The sequence below is a fragment of the Panthera pardus genome, unplaced genomic scaffold (assembly GCF_024362965.1).
Source record: "Panthera pardus isolate Hobbes unplaced genomic scaffold, ASM2436296v1 HiC_scaffold_24, whole genome shotgun sequence".
Lineage (NCBI taxonomy): Eukaryota > Metazoa > Chordata > Mammalia > Carnivora > Felidae > Panthera > Panthera pardus.
Genome location: NW_026526810.1, coordinates 136,785,755 through 136,811,678, shown reverse-complemented (window position 1 = coordinate 136,811,678; position 25,924 = coordinate 136,785,755). Strand labels below are relative to the sequence as shown.

Genomic DNA, 25,924 nt, shown 5'->3' with positions numbered 1-25,924 from the left:
CCCTCGGGATCCTGTATTTTTTTTTTTTTTATTTTTTTTTATTTTTTTAAAATTTTTTTTTTTAACGTTTATTTATTTTTGAGACAGAGAGAGACAGAGCATGAACGGGGGAGGGTCACAGAGAGAGGGAGACACAGAATCTGAAACAGGCTCCAGGCTCTGAGCTGTCCGCACAGAGCCCGACGCGGGGCTCGAACTCACGGACCGCGAGATCGTGACCTGAGCCGAAGTCGGACGCTTAACCGACCAAGCCACCCAGGCGCCCCTCGGGATCCTGTATTTTTAAATGTTTGTTTGTCTGTTTATTCTGAGAGAGGAAGAGAGAGTGTGTGTGTGTGGGGGGGGGGGGAGGGGCAGAGAGAGAGAATCCCAAGCAGGCTACATGCTGTCCGTGCAGAGCGGGACACGGGGCTCAATCTCATGAAGGGGTAGATCATGGCCTGAGCTGAAATCAAGAGTTGGATGCTCAACTGAGGCCCCCCGGGCAGCCCAGGAGTCCTGTTTTTTTTTTTATTACTAAATCTGGCAACCCTAAGTAGCATAGAGTAGAAAATACCAAAAGGGGCCATATACATATATATATATAGGCAAGTATCGGGACACATTGGAATGTAGTTCTTCCTGTGAGCTGGAGCCTGCGGTGGGAAAGCCCTGTCCTGGCACTTGTGCGTGTTACCTGCGGGACAACCGCAATGGCGTTTAGCAGGGCCTGCTGTGTAAGAGGGGGCACCTGGGCTGCTATAATGACCACCGTCATTCTGTGCTCTGCCTCTTTTTTTTTTTGGAAAGGATTTTTCTTGAAAGAACTCAGAGCCTTCAAATGTTTATGGAAACATTACTCAGAAAATGTCCCCCGTTGATCAGGCTCTCACCTGTCTTCTGAGGGGAAGATCTCAGTCCCGCTCTCCGGGTCTCACCTGGGCCGAGTCGCCCGCCACCAGGTGGGCAAAGCGCCAAACGCCAGCGGACGCTCCCAGCCCCGGCCACCAGGTGGCGGCACGCGGCCGCCGTCTCGGCGGAGGTCAGGTGTCCGCAGACTTCGCTTCCCGCTCGTGTCTCCGGTATTACTCGCGGCGGCCCGGGCCGAGGCCTTTTCTCATCCGGATTCTGCAGCCGGCCGTGCAGCGGCCCCGACGTGTTCCCGAACCCGGGAGGGAAGCGCGGTGGGGGGCGCCAGTCCCGCAGGTGCGGCCGCGCGGCCGCGGCTCCCGGGGAAGCCAGCGGCGCCGCACTCGCCAGCCCGAGCCCAGCGGCTGCGGCCCCCGACAGGTGGCGCCCCGCGGTGCCCAGGCCCGGAGGGCCTCCCCGCGCTGCGCCCTCGCCCTCGTTCCGAACCCACCTCCGAGGGTTCGCAGCTTCCTCCCCACCCGCCGCCCCTTTCCCTTGACCTTACTTTTGAACTTAAACTCTTCACACGGTTAGTGGCCCCCAAATGGTTCGACTCCTCGACACTGCCGAAGGGGGTCCGTCTCGACGTAACGTTGTGCTTTTTGCCCCGGGGAAGAGGCCATCGCCCCTTCCTCATCTCCTGAGTATGGGGTCCCAGCCTCCCCCCCCACCCCTTCTCCCCCTCCCCCCCCACGTCCTCTCTCCTGCCCTGGTGACGAGTGTCAAAGCTGTTGGACAGTCTCCCAGTAGAGGAAGAGGAGGTGGGGGGGCTTCCGGGGTGGGTCTGTGCGGGTGCACTTCGAGGCTGCTGGGGACCGAGAGTGGACACTGCGCCCCGGGGAGGCCACAGCCTGCGCCCACACCGGCCCTCTTGGGGGCTCCACAGGCACGGACAGCGAGCTCTTCCTCCCGGGAGCGAGGGTGGGTGAGGACCGCAGGGTCTGTCCCCATCCTCTGGGCCCCACGCTCTGTTTCTTTAGGGTTCTAGGAGAGAGACCACGCGTTGCCGTAGCCTCCGGCCACAGGGCCTGAGCCGGATCCGTCGGAGTCAGAACAGTCGAGGGAGAGCTTTCTTACTCCAGGTTGGGCAGACTGATCCTGGGCTCTGTGGGGTTACTTCCTGTGTTCCCGCATGCACATGGCCTCCTCTCCCCCCAGCCAGGTGCTCACGCGTGGCCCCCTCGAGTGGCAGGTGGCCGGCCCACCTCAGTCAGCAGACCCCTGGAGGGGAGGGAGGGGGGACAGACACAGGGGCAGGTTCTGAAAGGGCAAGTGGGCATCTCGATGAATAGGAGGATTTTACAAAGGGGACGCGTTGCACGATTTTGCCGGCTTCCTGGGAATTTAGGATGTGGGAGAGATTATCCCAGCGTCATTCTGCTTCTGCGGACAGTGGGGCTCCGAGGGGCACCTGAGGGAGGGAAGACCCTTCTCTCCTGGCCCCAGCCCCGCTTAGGCAACACCCGTGGGAGCGACCCACCACGAAGCTTCGTTTTTTTTTTTTTTTTGTTTTTGTTTTTTTTCGTGGAACTATGATTGCTCACGGGGCAGAGGTGGACATCGCTGGTCAGGCCCACTGCTCCAGAGAGGGGGCAAAGCCTGGGGAGTCGCCCAGCCCCAGAGGCAGAAGGGCTTGAGGGGCCCCGGCCCGGCCCCCACTCCAGCAGGAGAGGTGCTGTGGGAAGGCACACACCTTAAGAGGGGCCTCGGAGACTCTTTGATCCATATGTTCATTCATTCATTCATTCATTCAGCCAGTCTCTGCTGAACCCTGCCGGGCACCAGGCCCTGCCGGGCACCAGGACTCAGGGGCCAACCCAGGCCCGATCTCACGCAGCTGACGAGTCTTTGGGAAGAGGGATGCTGAACGGGTAGAGGTAGAGGTCAGGGGCCACGAGGCACACATCTGGCTCTTGCGCTCTTGTCTTGGGGGCCTCCTGGAGGAGGAGGGGGAGAGTGAGGGAAGGGGGCGGGCAGGAGCTGTGTGGCTGCAGCGCTGAGGGGGGCAGGTAGGCAGGGAGGTGGGATGGGCCAAAAGGTCTTCAAGACCTCAGTCCTCTAATAAATGTGACTGAGTCCTTGGGCGACAGGAAGCTGGCTGAGTAGGGGTGAGTTGACCAGATCTGCATTTGAACACCAAGACCAGCCCTGGAAGGGAGCAGGAGAGAGCCTGCCTGCTGTCACGGATCTGCAGTTAGGACGCTTGGATGGGGCAGTGGCAGGAACAGAGGCAAGCAAGCAGATTTCATACGCTTTGGGAGGGAGGATTTTTTTAAGTTGTATTTATTTATTTTGAGAGATGGGTGGGGGGGAGGGAGAGAATGAGCCGGGGAGGGGCAGAGAGAGAGAGAGAGAGAGAGGGAGAGAATCTCAAGTAGACTCTGCACTGACAGCTTGGAGCCTGATGCAGGACTTGAACTCATCAACCATTAGATCAAGACCTGAGCAGAAATCAAGAGTCGGATGCCTAACCGACTGAGCCACCCCGGTGCCCCGGGAGGGAGGATTTTGTATCAAGGGGTGTGATTAGCAGCACTGGGGGCTGGCCGGCAGGGCATCTCTGTCCAGAGTCAGATGGGACTGTGTTTCTGTCTTTGACGACACCCTCATCTCTAGAATTCCCTTCAGCACTTGTTTTATCCTCTAGTGAAGTCTTTTCTATCCAGAAAACTTTATTCTGTGGGTCAGGGAGCCAGTGTAGAATTTGCTGCTTACTAAAAATATTTGTTTCAGCTGTATAATCAGTAGCTGGTAAATATTCAAGGGTGTGTCTGGGATTCCACTGGGCTTATAGTAAAGTGGATTCAAGGGAAAATTCCATTTATTTCCTCACAGAAGGGATCGGTTGAGTAGGCTGTGGTCCGTCCTTGGAGGGCTAAAGAGGATGTACCCACGAAAAGGAATGGGGACTCTTCCTGTAGATGACCACAAGCAGCCTTTAGGATGCACTGTTTTGGTTGGCAGAGTCATAATGGTCAAGGTGTAAAGATATTCTCGCCCTAATTCTTGGGACGTGAATGTGCGACATGGAGAAAGGGACGGTCCGGGTGTGATTAAGGGTGTCCAGTGGCATCATGAGTCCTTCAAGGTGGACAGCCTTCCCCACCTGTGGTCGGAGGGAGAGAGGTGATGACAGGTTAGGGATGCGATCCTTCCGGCCTTGAAGACAGAGGAAGGTGGGCCGCGAGCAGGCTGCCAAGGTGACCTCTAAAAGCTGTGTGTGCGCTGCCCTTGGCTCTTTTCCTTGAGTTGTGCGTCTCGAGATGAGCCTCATCGCCGCCAGTGGCTGTGGGAGTTCCAGCTGGTCTGACTGCTGTAGACAGTTTATTAGGCTGGTTCCTTCCAGGTGCGTTCCAGCCTGTATGTGGCTTCAGCTTTTATAAAGGCACCGAGGTCCAGATTGTGGAGGGAATCTGGATCTGTCAGGATATTGAAGTTTTCGTAGTGGAATTATTAGGGCTGAGGGTACGTGCATTTAAAACCTTCATGGGTCTGGCACATCCCCCTGGCCCCCCTGCATGGGAACCACGCGTGGACGGCGGGGGTTCTAAGCTCCACCATCTGGTGCTAGAAAAGGAGGGGCGCATTGCTCCGCTCTGTCTGGTGAAGCTAGTTGGTAAAGGGAGAGAATAGGCCCCGGAGGGTTAGGGGGAAGCCCTCAGGCTCGTGGGGACGGCGCCCAGCTGGAGTTTTTGCAGCGGCTGCCGCACTCTGTCCTGAGCTCCCCTGAGCTGTGGCCACGCCGGTGGGGTTCTGAGCAGCTGGCTCAGGCTGGGGCTTTCCTGGGACCCCTTCGGGGTGGTGCCCAGCAGCGTGGAGGCGAGGGGACATTTAGAGAAAGCCTGCCTCTCTCTCCCGGGGGTGCCAGTGTTGAGCTGGGGTCCAGCAGGGGCCTGTGTAACCTGCCAGGTGCCCCTTGAACTAGAGAAGAGGGAGGGGACATTCCACTTGGGTGGGCAGCTGTGCTGGGACCCTGGGTAGTCTCGTAAGAGGCTGGAAACCCCATGAAGAGGGCGTTTGTTGCCTCACATGAACTCATCTACTAGGATGTGATTTGAGCGGGTGGGGGAGACAAAGGGAACTTCCAAATGGTTTCTGAGAAACTCCAGAGAAACAGGAAAAGCAAAACAGAAAGTGAAACTTTGGGATTCTCCGAGATTTCTCTCCAGCCTGGCAGACCCACCTTCTGTCCCCAGGAGGCTCCTAAGCTGGGAGTTGGTCAGTTTACAGGAGCGAGACATCTAATACAGGGACGGTGGCTCCTCTCGGTGGCCTTAAGCCCGACTGAGGGGGTTTTGTCCTCTGTCCACGCCCCCTGCCCCTCTGCCCGCCCCTTCTCCTGTAGCCTCGTCAAGGCCACCAGTTCTCCTGTGTCACCTGGACGTGTAACTCATGAGGCTCTACGGCTTTCGAGGTTCCTGGTCTGTGCTGCTGGTGGGGGAGTCCCCAGAACCGAGGTGTCCCTCATGCCCAAGCTTCCAGACCTGGGCAGGATGCCGAGGTCTGGCCGCCCAAGCCCACTAGACACAGTCCTGTTCTGATTGCTGATCATGTTCATCTCGGACTCTTAGAGAACTGGGGGCAGGGCGCCAGCGTTCCAGGGCAGCCTCCCTGCGGCCGCTGAAGTTTGGCCCCTTTCATCCAAACGCCTTGCGAGGGCTCCGCTCCAGGCAGGTGACCTGGGGGGACACATTGTACGGACTTCCCTTCAGGCTGTGGGAGTATCTTTCTGGTTCCGGATTCTGGATACAGCATGCTTCATATTCAGAGCCCAAAAGTCTTTGCATCAGGAAAAAAAGGATTCTCTGGGAGCACCCCCCCCCCCCCAGCATTTCTAGGAGGAGAAGCTCTGGAGTTGCCTGTGGGGCTGGCTCCCCCGTTCTAGCACCTTCCAGCTGCAGGGCCTCAGGCCATCTCCTTGTCTCACTGCATATCTATAAAGTAGCACCTGCCTCATAGGAAAACCCCCGGCACCGGACAGGGGCCCTGTTTTGCAACACGTGGGGAGGGGGATATTGTGGTGTGTGTTTAGGGCAATACCAACATCTCTGCATGCTCGCTGTGTTCTGTGAGCTCTGTGTCCCTTAGTTAAGTGTGGATATGCGTGTGCTTCTGTCTCTGTGAGCAGGAAGTAGGAACACAGGGAATGGCAAATGAGCCAGATGGTCCTCGGAAACCAAGGCGCTGTCCTAGAAATGGAGGACTGTTCTAGACTGTTGAATTGAGTCCCTAAGGACAAGGCTCGTGGGAGTGTGCTGTGGAACCGGGTTGAAAGAAACATGGGACCCGTCCGACTGGGTGGGGGAGGGGATTTGAAGGGGCGAGGGCGATCGTGTCGCAGGGAAGAAAGAATTCTTCTCTACCTCGGGGATCTTCCAGCTGGACTCAAGACTAAGCTGACGTGAGATGGGTCAATGGGACAAAAAACCCAAAGTTTTGTTCTGTGTGCACGGAGGCCTAATATAAAACTGAGACCTAAGGAAGAGACCCAGACGGGCAGTTTTTGTACTTTTAGACAGAGAGGCACTAAATTTTGAGAAATTGGCAGGATAAAGAAAACAGGTGTTTGGGAGATTTGTTTATTTGTTTGTTTGTTTATTTATTTAAATTTACATCCATCCAAGTTAGTTAGCATATAGTGTAACAATGACTTCGGGAGTAGATTCCAGTGATCCAACCCCTACATATAACACCCCGTGCTCAAACCCACAAGTGTCCTCAATGCCCCTTGTCCATTTAGCCCATGCCCCCAGCTACCTCCCCTCCAGCAACCCTCAGTTCTCTATATTTAAGAGTCTCTTCTGTTTTGTCCCCCTCCCTGTTTTTATATTATTTTTGCTTCCCTTCCCTTATGTTCATCTGTTCTGCGTCTTAAAGTCCTCATATGAGTGAACTCATATGATATTTATCTTTCTCTGATTAATTTCGCTTAGCATCATACCCTCTAGTTCCATCCACATAGTTACAAATGGCAAGATTTCATTCTTTTTGATTGCCGAGTAATACTCCATTGTGTATATATACCATATCTTCTTTATCCATCTATTGATGGACATTTGGGCTCTTTCCAGACTTTGGCTCTTGTCGATAGGGCTGCTATAGACATGGGGGTGCACGTGTCCCTTCGAAACAGCACACCTGCATCCCGTGGATAAATGCCTAGTAGTGCAATTGCTGGGTCGTAGGGTAGTTCTATTTGTAATTTTTTTGAGGAATCTCCGCTCTGTTTTCCAGTGTGGCTGCCCCAGTTTGCATTCTCACCAGTGGTGTGAAAGGGTCCCTCTTTCAGTGTCTGGGAGCTTTGACTAGTAAAGAATTCTAAGTGGAATTTGGACCTAGGTACGAGATTAATAGAACATAACATGGTTGTCGATACGGCCTTCTTGGCTCTAGATTTTCTGTCTCTGGTGATAAGGGTGTTGTTTTGCTTCTCAGTACCGACGGGACACGTTTCATGTGGGAGGTTTACATCCTGCTTTCTGGGGACAGGGGAGGGTCTCAGTGACCTTATACCGGAAGCTTCCTAAGCAGCTTCAATGTAAAATAATCAACACGCCGTTTTGGCGGCCTGCCCTTGGCCACTAGAGCGTGGAGATGCTGAGTGCTTTGAGAAGTCACCCCGTGAAGCTGAGGAGAGAGGGGAGGCTGTTCTCAAGGGGGTGTGCCGTAGGCAGAATAGCGCCCCCCAGCGATGCCCGCCTGATGGCTCCCCCTTCCACCGCCAAGGGGGAGCTAAGGATGCGACAGAAATAAGGTTGCTGATGAGCTGACCTCACAGAGGAGCCCACCCTGGCCTGTCTAGTGGCCTGATGCCACCCCAGGGTCCCTACCAGGGGGAGAGTGAAGCAGAGCTGAGACCAGATGCGAGCCAGCCACTGCTGGATCTGCAGACTGGAAGAAAGGGCTGTGAGCCTAAGAGCGCGGGCAGCATCAGGACGGTGGTAAAGCAGGAAATAGGTTCCCTCCCAGGGCTGCGGGAGGAAGGAACACACCCTAGAGACGCCCAGCCAGATCTCTGACCTCTGGAACAGCGGCAAAGAAAACTTGCAACTTGCATTGTTTAGGTCGCTAAGCTGGTGGTAATTTGTTACAGTAGCAACAGGAAACTCCCATGGGATACGTGGGGTCCAGGTAGGGGACTCTGAATGTATCCTTGGAGCTCTCTGGCTAGTGGTTAAAGCTGCCATCTGGGTTGCTGCAGATCCAAGTTTCCATGTTGGATGCAGGAGACAGAGCTGGCCTGTCAAATCAGGGCACGGGGGAGGGGACACTGTTTGGTAACCACCACTGGAAAGCAGGTTCTCCCCCACGGAGAAAGACGGCACTGGATCCCTACCTCACACCACACTGGACAGAAGCCGCTCCAGGGTTTGGGCGATGCTGCTGGCGGCAGTGTCCCCGTGAAGCCTCCTGGGAGGCGAGCGGTGGCTTCTCGAGGATGCCACCCACCTACTCGGGCAGTGAGCACGTCCAAGGTACGTGAGGCTTTCGGAACCACAGCGGTGATACTTCCTCTGTCGGTGAAAAAGAAACCAGAGCTACAAACTGAGAGCAGGGACTTGAACAGACACGTGCACACATGTGTCCAGAACACCATCATTCACAGTAGCCAAAAGCCACCCAAGGGTCCACGGACAGATACGTGGACAAACAAAGCGGGTCTATCCATACGATGGAGCATTATTCTGACACCTGCTACGTCAAGGATGAAACTTGAGGACATTAGGCTAGTCACAGAGGGATAAACACTGCATGGTTCCACCTATGTGAGGTCCCTAGAGGGGTCAGAATCACAGACACGGCAGGTAGGGTGGTCGCCGGGAGCCGGGGCAGGGGGAACAGAAGTTCACATTTAACGGGGGCAGTTTTCATTTGGAATGACAAAAAAAGTCCTGGGGATGGATGGTGGTGATGTTTGCAGACCTTACTGGAAGGGTGTTGCTCAATACCCCTGACTTGTACACTTACAGATGGTTCGAATGGTAAAGTTTATGTTGTCTGTGCTTTGCTGTAATAATAATGAAAAAAAAAGAGCTCTCACTTCAGCTGTACAAAGAGCTCTCACTTCAGCTGCACATGCATTAAAATTGGAATGACACCGAGAAGATGAGCAGGGCCCCTGTGCAGGGATGACACAAATTTGGGAAGTGTTCCGTATTTTTAAAGCCTGTTTTAAAAAAAAATAGCTATGAGTAATTTATTTGTTAATGACAGACTTTTTTTTCAAGTTTATTTATTTTGAGAGAGAGAGAGAGAGAGAGAGAACACAAGTGGGGGAGGGGCAGAGAGAGAGAGAGGGAGAGACAGAATCCCAAGCAGGCTCACACTGTCAGCACAGACCCTGAAGCAGGGCTTGAACTCACAGTGAAATCATGACCTGAGCCGAAACCAAGAGTCCGATGTTCAACCGACTGAGCCGCCCAGGCGCCCCAAATGACAGACTTTTAAAAAATCTGAACAAGTGGGCGCCTGGGCGGCTCAGTCGGTTAAGCATCCAGGTAGGGCACATGTCACGATCTCACAGTTTGTGGGTTCGAGCCCCACATCGGGCTCTGTGCCGACAGCATGGAGCTTGCTGGGGATTCTCTGTCTCCCTCTCTCTCTGCCTCTCCCCCACTTGCTCGCGCGCTCTCTCTCAAAATAAATAAATAAACATTCAAAAATCCAAACAAGAGTTTATTCTCACTTTTCGACAGCAACGGTGGGGTGGGAGTGTGGTGGTGGTGGTGATGGGGGTCCACTGTGACCACAGGCTTCACGTGCTCTGCCTAACTTCCCGGCCTTTGCTCCGACCTGGGGTTGGCTCAAGATGTCAGGGAAACATTCCTGGACTAAACAGTGAGACTACCACCTCTATCTTTGCCCTGGGCAGTGAGATCTGGGGACTTCTCAAAGCATTAACAGCCATGTTTTTAAACACAGGAGGAAATTTCTCTGGCAGTCACCCACTTCCTCCTATTTCTTTTGTTTGGCAGAGAGAGAGTAACACGCCCCGTGACTCAGAGGCTGTGGCAGGTGTCGGTGGGGCCAAGCCGCTGCCAGGCACAAGAGCAGTGGGATGGATCTAGTCCACAGGAAGGTCTTCTGGGGCAGGAGGAAATCCAGGCTCGGAGGGGAAGAAGCTGGGAGCGAGTGTGGACAAATCCTGCTCGCTGAGCCTCAGGGGCACCCGAGACGACAGCCCAGAGGCCATCCTTTCAACCTAAGGAGGATTAGCGGGTTTCTGAAAGGATTGCACACAAACGAAGGGCCCCAGAGTGTCATTCCTCTGGACGAAACCTCCCAAGGTATGGGCGCCGTCTTCTCATCTTTGTACTGTTTCCCCATCTTTTGCTTGCTCACTCGGCCTTTCTTTCAATATGTACGGCGTGCCACCCTCCTGGGTGTCACTCGGAGGGCCTGGAGGGCCCCACGTGGGGAGGGGGGCCGGCTTGCTCACCATCACCCCCCGCCACACGACAGCCGTCCCAGGGCCGGGCTGCTAAGCGCACGGGGGCTTTGACACGTGCTGGGGAGTGAGAAAAGCCCCAGAACAGAGCGAACCGGCCCGGCCCGACCCCACCAATAAATATTCTTGCTAAGAAATAGCAACGCAGTCGAGACCTCAGGACGTTGTAAGGGCAGGTCTTCTGTTTTGGGGGGTGGGGGGGTGGGGGGGGCGGATCGTGGCCCCCTGCCCAGAAAAGAGCCAGGTTGGTGTGGGATAAATCGGAATCCCATGTTGGAGGGAGAGGGGCAAGTATATTCTAGGCTACTGCTGTCTGAGGAGATCGAGTGTGAGCCGGGCGGTGATTTCAAGTTTCAGGAGTCACAGGAAGCATTGAAAAAGAAACGGGTGAAATTAACTTTAGTAGTATCTTTTCTTCAGCCCAATAGAGCTGAGGTAGTATTTCAACATGTTTCAACGTTCAATCGGTATTAAAATTAAGGTATGCTACATTCTTTTTCTTCCCCCCTGCTAAGTCTTGGAAATCTGGTGTGTGTTTTACGCTGACAGCACAGCTCAGGTTTGACGTTTTCAGTGCTCAGTAACCACGGGTGGCTCGGGGCTGCCGTGCTGGACGGCACAGCTCTGGAAGGAAGGGGAATGATGTCCAGGTAGCCCCTGCACCTGCTGACAGCACAGAGATTCCAGGGGTCACGGTTCCTATTTCCACATCTAACCTAATTAATTACTGTCCACAGGGAGCCATCTATGAGAAGTAGACAGGGAATCTCCACCTTCAGAATAGTTCAAGGCTGTCAAAGGCTGTCCTGCTTGGGGCAAAATAATTTCCATCCCACATTCCACTCCTCCTCAACTCTTCGTATTGTTATAAGTTCAGCTGCTTTCACTGAGACGCCCAACAAACAGTGGCTTAAGATAAAGCAAGATATGGGGCGCCTGGGTGGCGCAGTCGGTTAAGCATCCGACTTCAGCCAGGTCACGATCTCGCTGTCCGTGAGTTCGAGCCCCGCGTCAGGCTCTGGGCTGATGGCTCGGAGCCTGGAGCCTGTTTCCGATTCTGTGTCTCCCTCTCTCTCTGCCCCTCCCCCGTTCATGCTCTGTCTCTCTCTGTCCCAAAAATAAATAAAAAACGTTGAAAAAAAATTAAAAAAAAAAAAAGATAAAGCAAGATAAAACGTGCTTCTCTCATGGAAGATTTGGGTAGGTGGTCCAGGGCTCCTCCGTGATCAGGGACCCAGACCCCTCCATTGGACCCCTCCACCATCCTCCACATGGGGTTCCTGTCTCGTGGCCCAAGACGGCTGCCCAGCTCCTGGCATCACACCTTCATTCTTGCTACGAGAAAGGAAGAATAGGAAATGGGGGGAGGGGCATGCGTTCGCCCTTGATGACAGGAAGGCATTCTGCGCCCCAACTTGAAATATACCTGCCTTCTCGTTCTGAAGTTTCCAGGGAGAATTTAAAGTTCAAAACTGCCCCTCCAAGTTGAAGTCCATAAGAATCAGTGTCCAAGTGTTCAAGTGCTTTGGACAGCCCTGTCTCCCAATTCCTCTCTCCCATCTGAGTCTCATCAGAGCCTGCCTCCTGCAGCTACAGGCTGCAGTGTCTTGCTGAGGCTCCTCTGGGACCCAAGGCGGAATTCTTCCCTTCGCATCCCTCCCTCCTGGCAGAGGACCAGCACTGTTGGCACCCCCTGGGAACCCGTCCCAAATGCACATTCCAACCTGGGCTTCAGTGAGCCCTCCACGTGGTCCTGATGGGCATTCCTTTGACACTATTTCCTACTACCTCTGTTGGACCCCCCTGTCCGTGCCTCTGGTCGGGGAAGCGCCTTTGCTGCCTCAATGTCGGGTTAACAATGCACCGCTGATGAAAGCGCAGACCGTGCGTCGCCCTGGGAGCTTAGAGGCTCATGGGAAGGAACTGCTCGTGTTAAGCTTTCCTGCTGCAAGGGGGACACGGTGGAAAGCCCACCAGTCTTCTGTGACCCTTGTACTAACTCGTGCCCTGCTGATCCTGACTGGCCGCAAGGAGCCCCGTCCCCAAAGGCTCTTCAAGCCACTGCCTCATCTTCGTGCGTGGGTCCCCTGACACCAGCTCAGCCCACACCCACCCTACTCTGGGGAAGAAGCCTGGGCAGGCGCCCCTCCCCCTCCCCGGGTTCCCCCATTCTTCCGAGTCCCTCTGCTGAGCCACCCTTTTGGGTTCTTTTCTTCCAGGCTTCCAACAGTTGGTGCAGGAGGGGAAGTTTCTGGAAGCCTACCTGAGCGTCTCCACGTCAGCATGGGAAGGGCAGGACTGCGGCCCCCAGTACCAGGCTCTGGCCCAGAGCATGTGGCAGGTGGTCCAGCAGGCTCTGGAGGGCGTCAGGCACGGCCAGGAGCTGGAGCTGAAGCTCCAGGCAGTGCTGGACACTGTGGAGTACACACAGGACAAGCCCCCGAGCCCGGAGGCCGGTACCCTCGAGGATGGCAGAGTTGCCACCTGGGGCAGTCAGCTGGAGAGGCTGCTGAGGAGTGACGCTGAGGCCCGAGTGCCCACCTGGGACCGCAGGGACAAGCTGGGCCCTTTCCTGGAGAAGCTAGAGGAGGCTGTGAGACAGGGCCTGGGGTCGCCGAGGGCAAGCCAGCTGGGGGCCCGCTTCTGGACGATCTACAGCACCTGCTTCCAGGAGGTCCTCCTCAGCCGCCTCTTGGAGCTCAAGCACTCCTGCGGTGCCAGCTGGAACAGCTGCTGCATGCTGTATGCCTGGGGCAGGACGACCTTGTTCGGGCAGCTGGGGTGAGTCCTCCTGGAGGAGCTTGGGGTCCTGGGTGAGGGCGCCCAGGCCAGGGCTGCGGTCGACGCAGAGCCTTTCGAGGGGCCACCTGGGTGGGGCTGGTGGCCGGAGAAGGCAGATGCAGCCCCAGCCTTGGGGACACATGTGTGTCAGTGTGCTTGTTGTGTATATGTGTTGGTGCGTTAGCATGTTAGGGTGTGGTTTTGTGTGTGTGTGTGAGGGGGGGCTCACGGTCCACACTTGTGTGTGACCAGAGACTGGTCTACACCAACAGAGCCTCTGGCTCTGGTTTCTCAACCCCAGCTGCCCTCTCTAGTCACTGGCCTTGTGCAGGGGCGAGGGGCGGGCAGCACAGGCTGGGGGGGGGGCGAGGCCCGGCCTGGAGTCCACTGCCCTTAGGGCTGAGCTGTCCTCCACAGCCCAGTCCCTCCCCCAACCCCAGCTCAGCTCTGTGCCCCTCGTGGTTCCTTCCAACCCAGCAGGGAGACACTTCCGAACGCACCTTCCACCTCCCAGAAGCCCACGGCCGGGTACCTCTTGGACTCCATGATGTTTGTGACCTGGATGTCCCAAATGCAGAAGCAGCTGGTGGGGCTGATCCAGGTAAATGGATCCAGGAGTCTCCACCACCCAGAGGTCTCCTTGTCCCACACCTGGCTGGGGGACAACAGGAAAGGGGATGGGCCAGGGCGGGCCCCGGATGGTGGGCTGGAGCCAGAGCCCCAGTCCACTCCTAGGGCTGCAGGGGTGATGCCGTGCCGATTCTGGCCCTTGAGCACTGTCACGTGGGAATAACCACGTGCCGTGGGTCTGAGGTGTGAGGTGTATCGCGGGCCCAGAGAGAGAGCGCCAGACCAGAGGTCACTGTCCTGACCAGTGAGTGCAGTCTGGCCACTTCCACACCGGTGGCTGCAGAGCAGGGCCGGCGAGCCTCGGGTGGAAAGCCAGCTGCCCCAAGGTGGGTGCATACGGTTAATCCTTGGCAGACGGAGAGGACTTAAGGGGACATCGCAATTTCCTACTATGGTCTTTTTTTTTTGTTTTAATGTTTATTCATTTGTGAGAGAGAGTGTAGGTGGGGGAGGTGCAGAGAAAGAAGGAGACAGAGGATCTAAGAGGGCTCTGTGCTAACAGCAGAGAGCCCGATGCGGGGCTCGAACTCACAAACCTTGAGATCATGACCTGAGCTGAATCAGACGTGCAACCAACTGAGCCGCCCAGGCGCCCCTATGATCGCTTTCAACAGACGTGACCTCCCATAACGGCATCCGTGGCCGTGGCACAGACACGTCTGGTGTCACGGGAACCGGCGGAAGAGATGTTTTGGGATGCAGGGAAGCTTTCTGCCTATCTCAGCTAACAGACCGAGAAACTAAGCTTTACGACCGTGAGGTAGAGAATCGGTATCGGCTTAACGGGAATTTTCCAGTAGCTGGTGTGTAAGTGCCCAGCCTTTTCATCGCCGGCAAACTCAGGGCTCTGAGTTTTGAGGCCCCTTGTCCTTCACGGCTCTCCCCAAAACTGTGGCGTTGCAGTTTGGGCCGGATTAGGGAAGACGGGGCTTCTCACTCCTCGCTGTTCCACGCTCCAGCCGCCAAGGGCTGCGCTGCAGTGTCCGGTGGGCAATTCAGACGGGCAGCCAGAGCGCAAGCAACGGGGCCGCCTTCCGGGTCGTGGCGCGGCGATGTCCGCGGGAGGGGCGATGCCGGGCACCCGTGTCGGGTGAGGGCTAGCACCCGCCGTCAGTGGCGTCGGGCAGGCAGCCGGACATGAGCTTCTGGCAGGGCTAGGAGGGAGAAAGTACGGAGTGCTGAGTTGGTGGAGACAATCAGCTTCCAGCCTGCCCCTTTCTGCAGATAGGAAGGCCACGGCCCGCCAGGGGCCCCCCAGCAAGCTGGCCTCCAGATGGAGGTACCTGGGCTAGGAAGGAGACCCAAGTGGGAGTCTGGGCAGCCAACCTGAGGACGTCCCCCTCCCCCGACCGCACTGTGTTGGCCGTGTGGCCAGCCGGGTGAGGAGGACAGCTTCCCCTGGGGGGACCTGCTAGGGACAGCCTCTGTCACTGCCTGGGGTCGGGCCTGAGAGGTCACACTCAGGTTTCTTCTGGCCGGGAGCTGGTCTCCAGGGCCCTGGGTCTCCCTGGTGCAACCTGGTCCCCAGTGGTCCGTGGTCCCTCTGTCCCCAGACTGTGTGTCTCTGGACCCTGGCGGCCCTCTCAGCTCTCAGCTCACGCCCGCTGATGGGCTCTGCTGTCCGCGAGTGGGAGCTGCCCATCACCCCCAGGCAGATGAGTGGACGGGGATGGGAGCGACGGCCTGGGCAGGAACGAGGAGGAGGGTGTATCTAGACGCTGATGCACAGAGGGCCGGAGGCTGTGAAGGAGAGGGTTTACTCAGAACTGGGTCCCTCGGCGGTGGGCGGATTTCAGGCTGCTGGTCAAGGGGGGGTTCCTGGGCGGGCTCTGGTTCTTACTCGCTCTCCTGTCCTCAGTTGGGGCGGAGCCCTGGGGAGAAGCCTGGGGATCAAAGTTGCTTTTACTGTTTTCTGGGCAGGAAAGGCTGGAGGAGACTCTAGAAAATGTCCTGATCTGCGATCAGAAAAAGTGGGCCCCGTTCTCCCACCCAACGTTCCTTGAAATCTTCCAGGTATTCGCCAGTCAGAGTCTTTCCAGCCCACCACGTGGGTCCCTGGTCCCTTCCTGAGCGCCCCGCCTGGTGTGTGGGGGGGTGCCTGGAAGGATGGGGTGCTGGGGGGCGATGACTGACGGGTGGCCGGGCGCATGTGCAGCAAGGACGGTGTCAGTGACTGAGGGCGGCAGGCACAACAGATGGGGTCCCAGTGCTGGGCTGCAGGGCGCATCTTCAGGAGACAGGCCTCCTCCTGGAATGTCTCAGCTCACGAGACTGCCCGGGGCCTCAGGTAGGATCTGCAGAGAGACCAGGGTCTGGGGATGCCTCGATGAGAGGGTCAAGCAGTCATGGGGGTGTGGGATGTTTGGCCTCGGAGGAGAGGCCACCCCGTGTGTGGGGAGGGGGAGGTGTTTTTTTTTTTGTTTGTTTTTTTAAAGAAGATCTGTGCTGGGAGTTTCTGTTGCTTCTCTTGACTGCTCAGAGTTGGAGGGAGAAAACATGTTATGCATCCTCAAGGCCTTTATGCCAAGAAGCCCTGTTCAGAGTGTCAGGCGGGGAGCTGGCAGCTTCGTTGGGGGGGGGGGGGGTGGCGGCAGCCTCTGGGCCAGACAGGAGAAGCCTAGCCATGCGTGGGGATGAGGAGGTCGTTCAGGCTGGCTGTTTGCAGGCTGATTGGAGGGTTCGAGGGAGAGAGGCCTGCAACACAGGTGGGGCCGGGAGGGGTAGTGAGGGCCTGGCGGGAGGCGTCTGCTCTGTGCCACCGGCAGCGGGCAGAGTGGCGGAGGGGTGTGGGCGCAGCTCCCGCGCGTCAGCCATTCCTATAACAGAGTTGGGGGGGACACGGTCTCCCAGGGTCCGCCGGCTGTGTCATTGGTCCCTGGTTCCCCCCTGAGAGGCCACTTGCTTTGACTGGCAGCTGCTGGAAGAAGCCATAATTGCAGCAAGACCCATTGGACCATCGGTCACTAGCCAAGTTCAAGCCATGGTTCTGGAAATATTTTCAAAGTTTCTGAACAGGTAAGTGAAAAGGTGGTCGTTGCCTAGAGAAGGAGGTACGGGTGTCTGGGTCCACATAAGCCCAGTTAGAGTGCTAGCCGAGCCTGAGACCCGCGGGCCACCGGGTGCTTGGCCAGTTCCCGAAGCAGGGAAAAGGGTGGGCATTGGCTCTGGGTGTCTCCAGTCTGGCCTGTTCCACCTCCCGCCTGGCTCTGGAGGCAGCCCCTGTGTGACTGTGGAGACGTCCCACGGTGGCACCTTCTGACATGGCGTCTCCAGCCTCCCGTGGCTGTCAAGCTAGTTCCATGGAGGGACTACAGTCAACTTTTACTTAATTTTAGTTAATTGACCTTTAAACACCACCTGGGGCTGGGGCTCCCGTACTGGACAGCAGGACTGGGAGGAAGGGGGAGCCCAGCAGGGCAGTCATGAGCATGCAAAGTCGAATTCTGTCTTTATCTAAAACTTCACGTTTTGCTCATTCTGGATGTTTTGGATCGGTTTTGATTTTTTAAAATGTTTCATCAAAATATTATCTTGGGGCACCTGGGTGGCTCAGTCGGTTGAGTGTCTCACTCTTGATCTTGGCTCAGGTCATGATCTCATATTTCATGGGATCGAGCCCCATGTTGGGCTCCGCACTGAGCCTGGAGCCTGCTTGGGATTCTCTCTCTCTCCTTCCCTCTCTCTCTCTCTGCCCCTCCCCCCCAATAAATAACTAATAAAAAATGATCTTGGTTACACCTTGGCCAGGGACCTGGAAGACTGCCTGTGTCCTCATTTCCTCTGCTTTTCACTGTCAGAGTCCTGACACCCAGCTCTGTCCCAGGCTAAGGATTTGGGTGGGGACTCTGCCTCTTTCCCGACGGGCTGGGGCTGGGCTCAGTGTTGCAGGGTCCTTGGGCCCCTGTGATTAAGAAGCATGCCTTGGGCACAGCGCGGTGTAGACCACATCACGAGGCCCCTTTCTCTGGAGACTTCAGAAGTGGCTGTGTTCACCTGGGCCAGGCTCCATAAAGGGCGGCTGTGAGGCAGGTTACTTAAAAGAGGCCAGGGATATGGATTGTTAGGTGAAATCAGCCAGGTTTTAAATGTTTAAGAAAATGTTGCTGGGCCGCCAGTTTGATCTGTGTTCTAGGGACTCAGACTCGTGAGGGCGCCCCTTCTGTCCTGCTGTTGGGGAGCAGGGGTGTGTGCTGTCCCGGAGCCTCCCCCTACTCTGCTTCGGAGCAGCTTTAGTGGCCCAGCCCGGGCGTGGGGTGCCGGCCTCCCCTTCTTGAGAGCACCCCCAGGCCTCAGCCGACGCTCCCAGGGCTTGGAGGGCAGGGCCTCGTCTGCCTGCCTTCCCCTTCACCCGCCGGGGAGGGAGGGCTTCTCAGATACAGCACTGACGCAGCTCCAAGTCCACGGGAAAAGCCACCCCCATCCTGTTCTCAAGCATCTGCCACCATTGGTCCTCCAGGGCATTCGGTGAAAATGTCTTTAGGAAGCATCTGGCTGCCGGGTCTGGCACGGAGCCAGCCCAAGTAAACCCCGGCTGCCTTGTCAACATCTCGGTCCCCGCAACCGCAACCCACGTTTGTGGTTCTGCGAACGGGGCGGCCGTTAAAGCAGAGAAGGGACCCGGGCTGTGGGGCTGGGGCTGGTGGGCGGGGCCTGCGACGGGTGGGCGGGGCCTGCGACGGGTGGGCGGGGCCTGCGGCTGGTGGGAGGGCCCTTCGGCTGGTGGGAGGGGCTGCATCTCCCGCTTCACACCGCAGGTACCAGGACAAGGCTGTCCACTTCCTGCAGCAGAACGCCACTGCGGGGGCCTTCCCCGAGGTGCACCTGCTGGGAAACTGCTGCATCCTCAGGTGCGTGGGGGCGTGACCCGGGTGTGGGCGGGGCCGGTGGGCCCGGGCCGGCTAGGCAATGGACGATCCGGACAGGCAATGGCTGTCCTTTGTGAAAAAAGTGGGGAGAGGAGTTTTCCACTGTACCTTTTGCATTTTAAGGCACGTGGATACAACAGTCTATAAGTACAGAGAAAAAAAAACAGTGGGATGGGATAGACAGCAACGGCAGCAGAAATGAGGGAGCGTCGGCCTCCCATCTGTCTCAGGGTGCACAGAGGCGCAGGGGTGTGGCCGGTGTGCTGCAGCTTTGGGGCTGTGGCAGGGCTCTGGGCCAGGCCCCACGGACCCCCTTTGGTTACTCCAACAGGAAAACGTGGCAGGAGCTGAGTCAGGCATGCTTTCCACCTGCAGACCTGGTGACCGCAGTACAGGGTGCCATCCACGCCATTGAGGGCCACAGCCGGGACCACCTCCTGCTTAGAGTCAGAGCCCTGTGCCAGGTGATGCCATCCCCGCCCCAGCCCTGGCGTGGGGTCTCTTATCCTAGAAAACCTAGGCAGAAGGCGCCTGCCCCTGTCTCCCTGGACTTCTGCCCAGCCCAGCAGAGCCTTTGCTGGGGAGGGACATGGCAGCAATGACAGAATGGGCTAGAGATGTTCCTGGTCAGGCCCCCTCCCCCCCCCCCCCCACCGCCTTCCCCAGCTTGCCTTCTCTGTCTGCAGCAGAGGGGCAGGGCCAGCTTCCTGTCTGACCTGAGGTAGGGGTCCTGTCCGATGAGTGGGCTTAGCTTAGCCTCCCTGCCACTTTATGAGGCCTGGCCCCCTCCTCATGGAGGGTACCTCCCTCTGTCCCCTCTGGCCAGACCTGCCTCTTCTTTTCTCCACCTGTGTGATTGCTCTCCTGCCAGGCCAGTTGAGGCCTGACATTGGCTCCCCTCTCCCCACCCTGGCTCTGACCGGGCTGCATTCCCAGGCAGGTGAAGTCCCTTCACTGTGTCCCAGAGCCTCTGTGCCTGCCCGGCTTTGTCTCCCCCTGAGCTGTGGCTGCCACACCAGAGGATGAGGTCCCTGAGGATGCCCAGAGGCTGACCCTGGAGCCGAAGCCCTGAGAGGGCGAGGTGGCCTCCTAGGATGCGGAAACCACAGGAGGGAATTTTCCATTCAGATTAGGGGTTCAGGGCCCTGTCCTCATGGGGGCCTCCTGGGTGGAAGATGGGAGGTACTGGTGGTCGGTCTCCACTCCTGCAGTTCTAGCCAGTGGTTCATTTTCCCCCCTGGGGACCGGCTCCTGAGACAACTGCCATTGGATTTTCTGCAGAGTTGAGCACCTGGCAAGCCCTGGGGAGGTCTGGTCCTCCCAGGGTGACCAGCAGCCTGTCCTTGCCTCTCCCTGGGCTGTGGCAGACATGGCTTCAGTCCCAGCATTCCGTTCTGCTCTGGCCCGATTGGAGCCCCGGGGTCTTTCTCCACACAGAGCTCCAGGCAGGCAGACCTCATGGATTGGACGTTGGCACCGTCTTTTACAGATGGTGCCGATGAGGCTGCGTCGTGCAGACGGGGCGCCGGAGGGCTGGGGTGTAGCGGGGACGGGACTTGCTCAGGTACCCTGGTAACACCGAGGAGGCTGGCTTTGCCCCTCTGCCCATCCTCTGTGGCGTCCACTGAGAACTGAGCAGGCCCCAGTCCCGTGTCTTGGGAGTCTGATCTGGAGGGAAAGCATCATCGAGGTCTGGTGCCAGGCCAGTCCTGTGGGGACAAAGGGGAGAGACCAGGGGGGACTCAGGAGGGCTCCAGGGAAGAGCTCGGGTCAGGGGCTGCAGTCTGAATCTGGGGTGCTCTCAGAGATCGGCAGGAGGAGGGTAGACAGAGCTTTGGGACAGACAGTGGGTGAGCTTCTGGCCCAGGACTGTGCCCTCAGTGGGGCGAGGCGGGGGCCCAGAGGCTGGAGGAGACCGGCAAGGGTGGGAGGGAGCACGGCCGGCCTGGGCACCACGGGCCCCCGTGACACCCGACCCTCCTGTTCTCAGAATCTGCTGAAGGGCCACTTCGGGAGGAAGGAGAGGGATCTGGTCAATGCTCTGCAGTCCCTGTGGCAGGGCCTGGAGGGCTGTCCCAGCCTGCACTCCACTCCCGTGTATGAGGTAGGAGGCCGATTCGGGGGGACTGACTTGCTGGCGGTCACCCTGAGGAGCTGAAGCAGGCACCCCTGGAACCTGGCGGTTAGGGGTTCGATGTGGCTGGTGGTGGGGACAGGCCCTCCACAGACCCGAGCTGGAGGAGTTTGAGTAGCATCCGCCTCCCCCCGCCCCCATCCCCGAGGGTGCACCGCTAAGGCCAGCCAGACTGTGTCCTGGGACAGCTTTCACTCGGGCCTCTCCATCTTGTCTTGTGGAGAGCAGAGCCTCATGCAAAGTTTGCACGTGGTGGTCTTTGGGGAGTACGTCCAGGCCCTGGCCACCCACCTCAGGATGCTGGCGCCCAGGAAGTGGGGGAGCCTGAGGACTCAGGTGGAGATGGACATCTGGAAGTTGGACAACATCTTCAGGAAGCACGGGGTGAGCCGTGGACCCCTCGGGGAGGCCGGGTGCTGGGCGGGGGTCGCTTTGTCCTCCCTTTCCGGTTCTCGTCTCTCCCGGCCCCCTGCCTGGACCGGGTGTGCTGTCCTCGCCCAAACCACACTCAGACCTGCCGGCACTGGGCCTCGAATCCCGCACACAAGGCTGGGGCCACCTGCTTCCACGGCGACACTGTGAGATAGGGTTGGGATGTCTCAAGCTGGGGGGAGGCAAGCCCTCCCAGGACAGGTGTGGGGAGCTCAGGAGGTAACTTTGGCGGGACCAGGCAGCTCTGACCAGCAGCGCCCACCCTGGGGCCTGAGGGGTGGACCTGGGTTCTGGGCCTGCAGGTGGGTAAGGGGAATGGGTCCTCCGGAGAGACGGGAAGCCGGGAACACAGGGCCCGTGCTCACGTACCAGCTGCTCCCGGCAGGGTCCCGGCTTGGCCATCCCAGAGGAACCCATCCTGGGGATCTTCCAGCTCAGTGAGAACAAGGGCAGGGAGACTGTGGATGATTGGCTGGCCTCCTTCAGGGACAGATTCCCAGGTTATCTGAGGTACGAAGGAGAATAAGGGGCTGGGGAGGGGGTCGGTAGAGAGGGGGACGGGTGAGCCTGCGGAGGTGGGGTGCTGCCAGGGGCCCCAGTGGGGGCAAGGCCGCACCAAAGCATGGGCCCCTGGGTATGGAGGGTCAGTAGCTGCCAGAGACTGAGAACCCTAAGCTGGAGTCTCACAGCTCATTGACCCCTATTCCCAGAGAGGGAAACAGGCCTGAGAGCAAGGGTCTGGGCAAGGACTTGCCCAGAGTCCCCAGCAAAACATGGCAGGCAGTGCAGGACCATCACTCACCTGGGGTCTTAAGGGAGGCTGGTCTCCCTGCCACCCTCAGAGTGCTCCCATCCTGACCCATTCCTAGAGTTCCCAGGGCTCCCTGGTAGGTCACCTAGGGGTCCCCGGAGGGAAGGGCGGGTGGAGACTTGGGGAATGTGCTAGTGTCCCAGCCGCCCTGGAAGATACTGCTCTAGACTTCATTGGTGGGCACTCCTGGGTACGCGGACCCCGTGGTCACAGGTACACAGACCCAGAGGCTCACAGGTGCACAGAAGCTCTCTCCTCACTTCCTAGCATGCAGGACCAGCCATGCAGCTCTGTGGACTTGGAGGTTGAGGTCAAGGGAAGATCCTGCTGCTGCTGCTGATCCCCCAGCTCTGCACCAGGTGACTGAGGGTGCAAGTCTCCAGAGCATCCCTCCAGGGGAGGCGATAGGGCAGGGTCCAGCCCTGGGCAGGGTGGCCAGGGCCGTGGCTCTGGAGATGTGGAGGGAACCAGGTCAAAGGGCACAGCCGGATCAAGGTCCAGTTGCCGTAGCAGACGTGGCATGGCCAGCCTGGGTCCCGCACCTTGTGCTCTCGAGCACAGTTCTCAAACGTCTTGATCTCAGGACCCCTTTACTCTGAACAGTCACTGAACTTAAGTGCTGTAGCTTACGTGGTTAAATCTAAGAGTTACCATATTAGAAATTAAAGCCAATAAATATTTAGTAATTCATCTACAATATTGGTTAAAATAGTAATTCACCAAAATGGAAAATTAGTATTTATTAAATCACTAGAAACAAAGTAAATGACAATATATTATTTATATGTGAATATATAGATTTGAAAATAAATTAACATTTATATAGAATAACACTAATTTAGGTATATGAATTTATTTAAAAAAATAAACCCATAACATGTTAACATTATGGCAAATAATGATTTTTAAATGGAGAAATTAAGTATTTTCTGCAATAATAACAACAAACTTAACAATATGGGTGTCATTGTTTTATATTTTTGCAAAATCTTTGTCTGGCTTACTAGGAGACAGGTAGATCCTCATTTATTGGCTGCTGTGTTCAATGTGTTGTGACATGTTTTGGCTGGAGTATATAAGGAAGGTCCAGCCTCTCATAGACCAGTTACTATTGAGGAAAGAGAGGGTATTTTAATGCCTCTTTTAGGAAATTATGGCCAGTCTGCTTTGATATCACACCTTTCCTGGACAGGTGGTAGTTTATTAAAGATTAGGACGTAGATTCTGAAACCAGCTTGATGAATTTTATGAAATTTGCATGCTGTAGTAAAACCCCTGTTGTAGTAAAACCCCTCGGTCTACTTTGCACTTTGAAATGGCTCTTCTACCCATATGTGATTTTGTAGCATAGAGTGTTTGTCACCTGGCAAACACAGGTTCACACAGTGATGTGGATCTAGATGTCAGCATGTTTTATCAGACCTTGTCCATAAAGCACCTTTGTTAACATAGCTATCAGTTTCATCAGGAAAGTCTATAGCTGTTGGGAATCCCAGGCTCACAGTGGAAGACACAAGTTTTCCAAAATCCCAATTTTTGCTCGAGAGCTCAAAATTTTATCATTGGCAACAAACACCATCAGTTGTTTACCTTGAAGTGGCCAGCTCACATCATTCATTTCCAAGAACATGCCATCAACAACTGAACAGTCTGTCCATGGGTCATTCTTTCAAGTAAAAGTGGTGTTCCATGAAACAAGTGGCTAGTTCAGCTTGTAACTCAAATGTCAATTGCACAAGTGCTTTTCCTCAGGGCGGCCATTGTCTTTCACTGTGCAATACAAGGGCCAGGTATGAACTGTGTATTTCTTCATGTGGGATCTTAAAAATTTATGCATCACAAATTTTGTGTAAATCACAAATTGAGATTTAACAAGAGTAAGTATTTTTACTCTTTTATCAGCACTTTTTAAAGTGAAACTGGATTTTTTTTTTTTCCTGTGGGTACATGGTGGTGAAGGACACTAGTAGAAGTTGGTGCCACTGCTTTGGTGTGGGCCAAGGTTCTAGCAACTTTATCCGCCATGGCTTTTGGGCCATTGGTGTAAATGTCCACTCAGCGAAAGGGGCATATGAAAAGTTTTGACCTCACAGGTCACCTGCAGGATCTCAGGTCCCTGGGATTCCACTGAATATATTTTGAGAACCACTGATCTAGCTGCACTGGGCTCTTCTCCTGCCCATGTGCCTGCTGTTGGTTGACTCACATGAAATTGTTGATATTTGGTCAGATTGTCTCTACATCTTTGTATGTTCTGTTCCACGTACCTGGAGTGTCCTTCCCATCTGTCGAAATTCTTCTCCTTTCAGGCCGCCAAGTCTGTTGCTCATTTTCTTTCCCAAGATGCACATCACAGTCTTCCTCTGGCCAAGAGCTGTCTTGTCTGTTCATTGGCAAGTGGCTTGATGGCAGAGGACCAACCACATTTGTCTTTGTCCCCCCAGGGTCTGGCAGAACCCTGACTGCCCTGAACAGAGGTGGAGGTGAGCAGTAGCTTCAGGGAACCTCGGGCTGTGGAAGTTGTGTGACTCCAGCAGCTACCTAAGACAAAGGATCTGAGTGCCCCTGATCCCAGTGCCCACCCAGTGGCCACTTCATAAATGATAGCCTGATATTCAGGAGGAAGCCAATCCTTCCGAAGTCTGGACTCTTCTATCAGAAGGAATGCCTGGGGCATTTACCCTGGAACCCAGCCACCAAGCTAGAAGGCAGGCCAGGCCTTGTGGGAGGCCACGTGCAGGTGTCCCAGCCAGCGACTCTACTGAGGACCCAGCCAGGGCTATGGACGTGAACCCCAGATGTTTGAGTGAGGAGAGCTTCAAGATTCCTGCAGCCCCAGCTGCCGTCTGATGTATTATCAGAATTAACTTGTGTCTGCACACCTGGACACTTGCCTGGTGTGGAGACCCCCACACCTGGTGTCAGAAGAGCAGTCGCAGGAAATGTCTTGGGTGGACGTTCAGGTACCGCTGCCTCCGGGCTACGTGAATAAATCGCAGCCCACGGGCCTCTGGTTAACTCTAGAGTTGGAAGCAGTCATTTCTCTTTTTCCTTTTTTTTGTCCTCCTTGTCCTCATTCTCCTTTCTGGAAAATTAAAGAGTAGCTCCTGTACATCTGTGTTTGTGGTCTGTGACCTCGACCTTGCATAGGAATTTAAACACCTTGTTTAGCGGATCCCCTGGGCTCAGATAGGTAGTATTTTTATATATATTGTAAAAGAAATGTGCAGTTTGGGTCTGTAGTTCCTTGTTTTAAATTTCATTTATTTATTTTGAGAGAGAGAGAGCACGCACAAGCAGGGGAGGGGTAGAGAGAGAGAGAGAGAGGGAGAGAGAGAATCCCAAGCAGGCTCCATGCTGTCAGCAGGGAGCCCGATGTGGGGCTCAAACCCATGAACCCTGAGATCATGATCTGTGGTGAAACCAAGAGTCGGATGCTTAAGTGACTGAGCCACCCAGGTGCCCCTGGGTCTGTATCTCCTTTTTGTCTCTAGAGATGTTGAAGAGTTTTCAATTAAAATTTCCCGGTGGAAGGGTCTTTTCATTTTTAAGACCTGGTTTCGTTGCATGATACCGTAGAGTGCTGCCTATATGATTTCTATTTCTTGGGACTTATTCAGCCTGTAGCCCTGATCATCCCCGTCCTCGACCCCAGCAGGCCTTGTCCACAGGCCACAGCCTGGCCCCTCCCTGGGACGCTGCTCAGGTCAGTGTCCTTGCCCCAGGAGGACCCTCAGCTTGGTGGGGAGGCCCAAACAATCAGGAACATAGCCACCTCCCACTGCCTTTTTTCCAACCCTGGCCCATCCCGAGTCCTTTGAGTTCTCAGAGCCCCCCGCTCAGGTCCCGCAGGTCAAGGTGAGCCTGGGGAAGGGGGCTGTCCCTTCATGAGCTGGGGTGGGAAGTCTTTCTTCCTTTCTTTTGTCTCCTGGTCT

General features: G+C 56.0%; 1 protein-coding gene and 1 non-coding gene across 9 annotated transcripts; both read left to right on the top strand.

Moving 5' to 3' along the window:
- The first annotated feature begins 7,944 nt into the window (after positions 1–7,944).
- On the top strand, positions 7,945–25,101 carry LOC109257821 (uncharacterized). 8 transcript variants are annotated; one of them, XM_019434200.2, is made up of 13 exons: positions 7,950–8,363; positions 9,866–10,175; positions 12,556–13,117; positions 13,598–13,718; positions 15,668–15,760; positions 16,662–16,762; positions 18,502–18,594; positions 18,944–19,076; positions 20,603–20,716; positions 20,975–21,130; positions 21,564–21,688; positions 22,257–22,348; positions 24,434–25,101. In XM_019434200.2, the coding sequence occupies exons 2-12, from the start codon at positions 9,947–9,949 to the stop codon at positions 22,327–22,329; spliced, it is 1,800 nt and encodes a 599-aa protein (XP_019289745.2). In that variant the 5' UTR covers positions 7,950–8,363; positions 9,866–9,946; the 3' UTR covers positions 22,330–22,348; positions 24,434–25,101. The 8 variants fall into 8 exon arrangements, 4 of the variants coding, with proteins under 4 accessions (XP_053745835.1, XP_019289745.2, XP_019289743.2 ...); XM_019434198.2 differs by having other exon boundaries at positions 9,864–10,175; positions 13,595–13,718; XR_008417375.1 differs by lacking the exon at positions 21,564–21,688 and having other exon boundaries at positions 7,948–8,363; positions 13,595–13,718.
- On the top strand, positions 8,944–9,050 carry LOC128773163 (U6 spliceosomal RNA). The gene has a single exon (XR_008417444.1). It is a non-coding gene; the product is annotated as a U6 spliceosomal RNA (small nuclear RNA).
- Positions 25,102–25,924: the final 823 nt, after the last annotated feature.

Coding starts and splice junctions, on each gene's coding strand:
- LOC109257821 (XM_019434198.2), top strand. CDS start 9,947: ATGGATCTAGTCCACAGGAAGGTCTTCTGGGGCAGGAGGAAATCCAGG. Junction 16,763..18,501: donor TTTTCAAAGTTTCTGAACAG/GTAAGTGAAAAG, acceptor TTCACACCGCAG/GTACCAGGACAAGGCTGTCC. Junction 21,131..21,563: donor ACATCTTCAGGAAGCACGGG/GTGAGCCGTGGA, acceptor TGCTCCCGGCAG/GGTCCCGGCTTGGCCATCCC.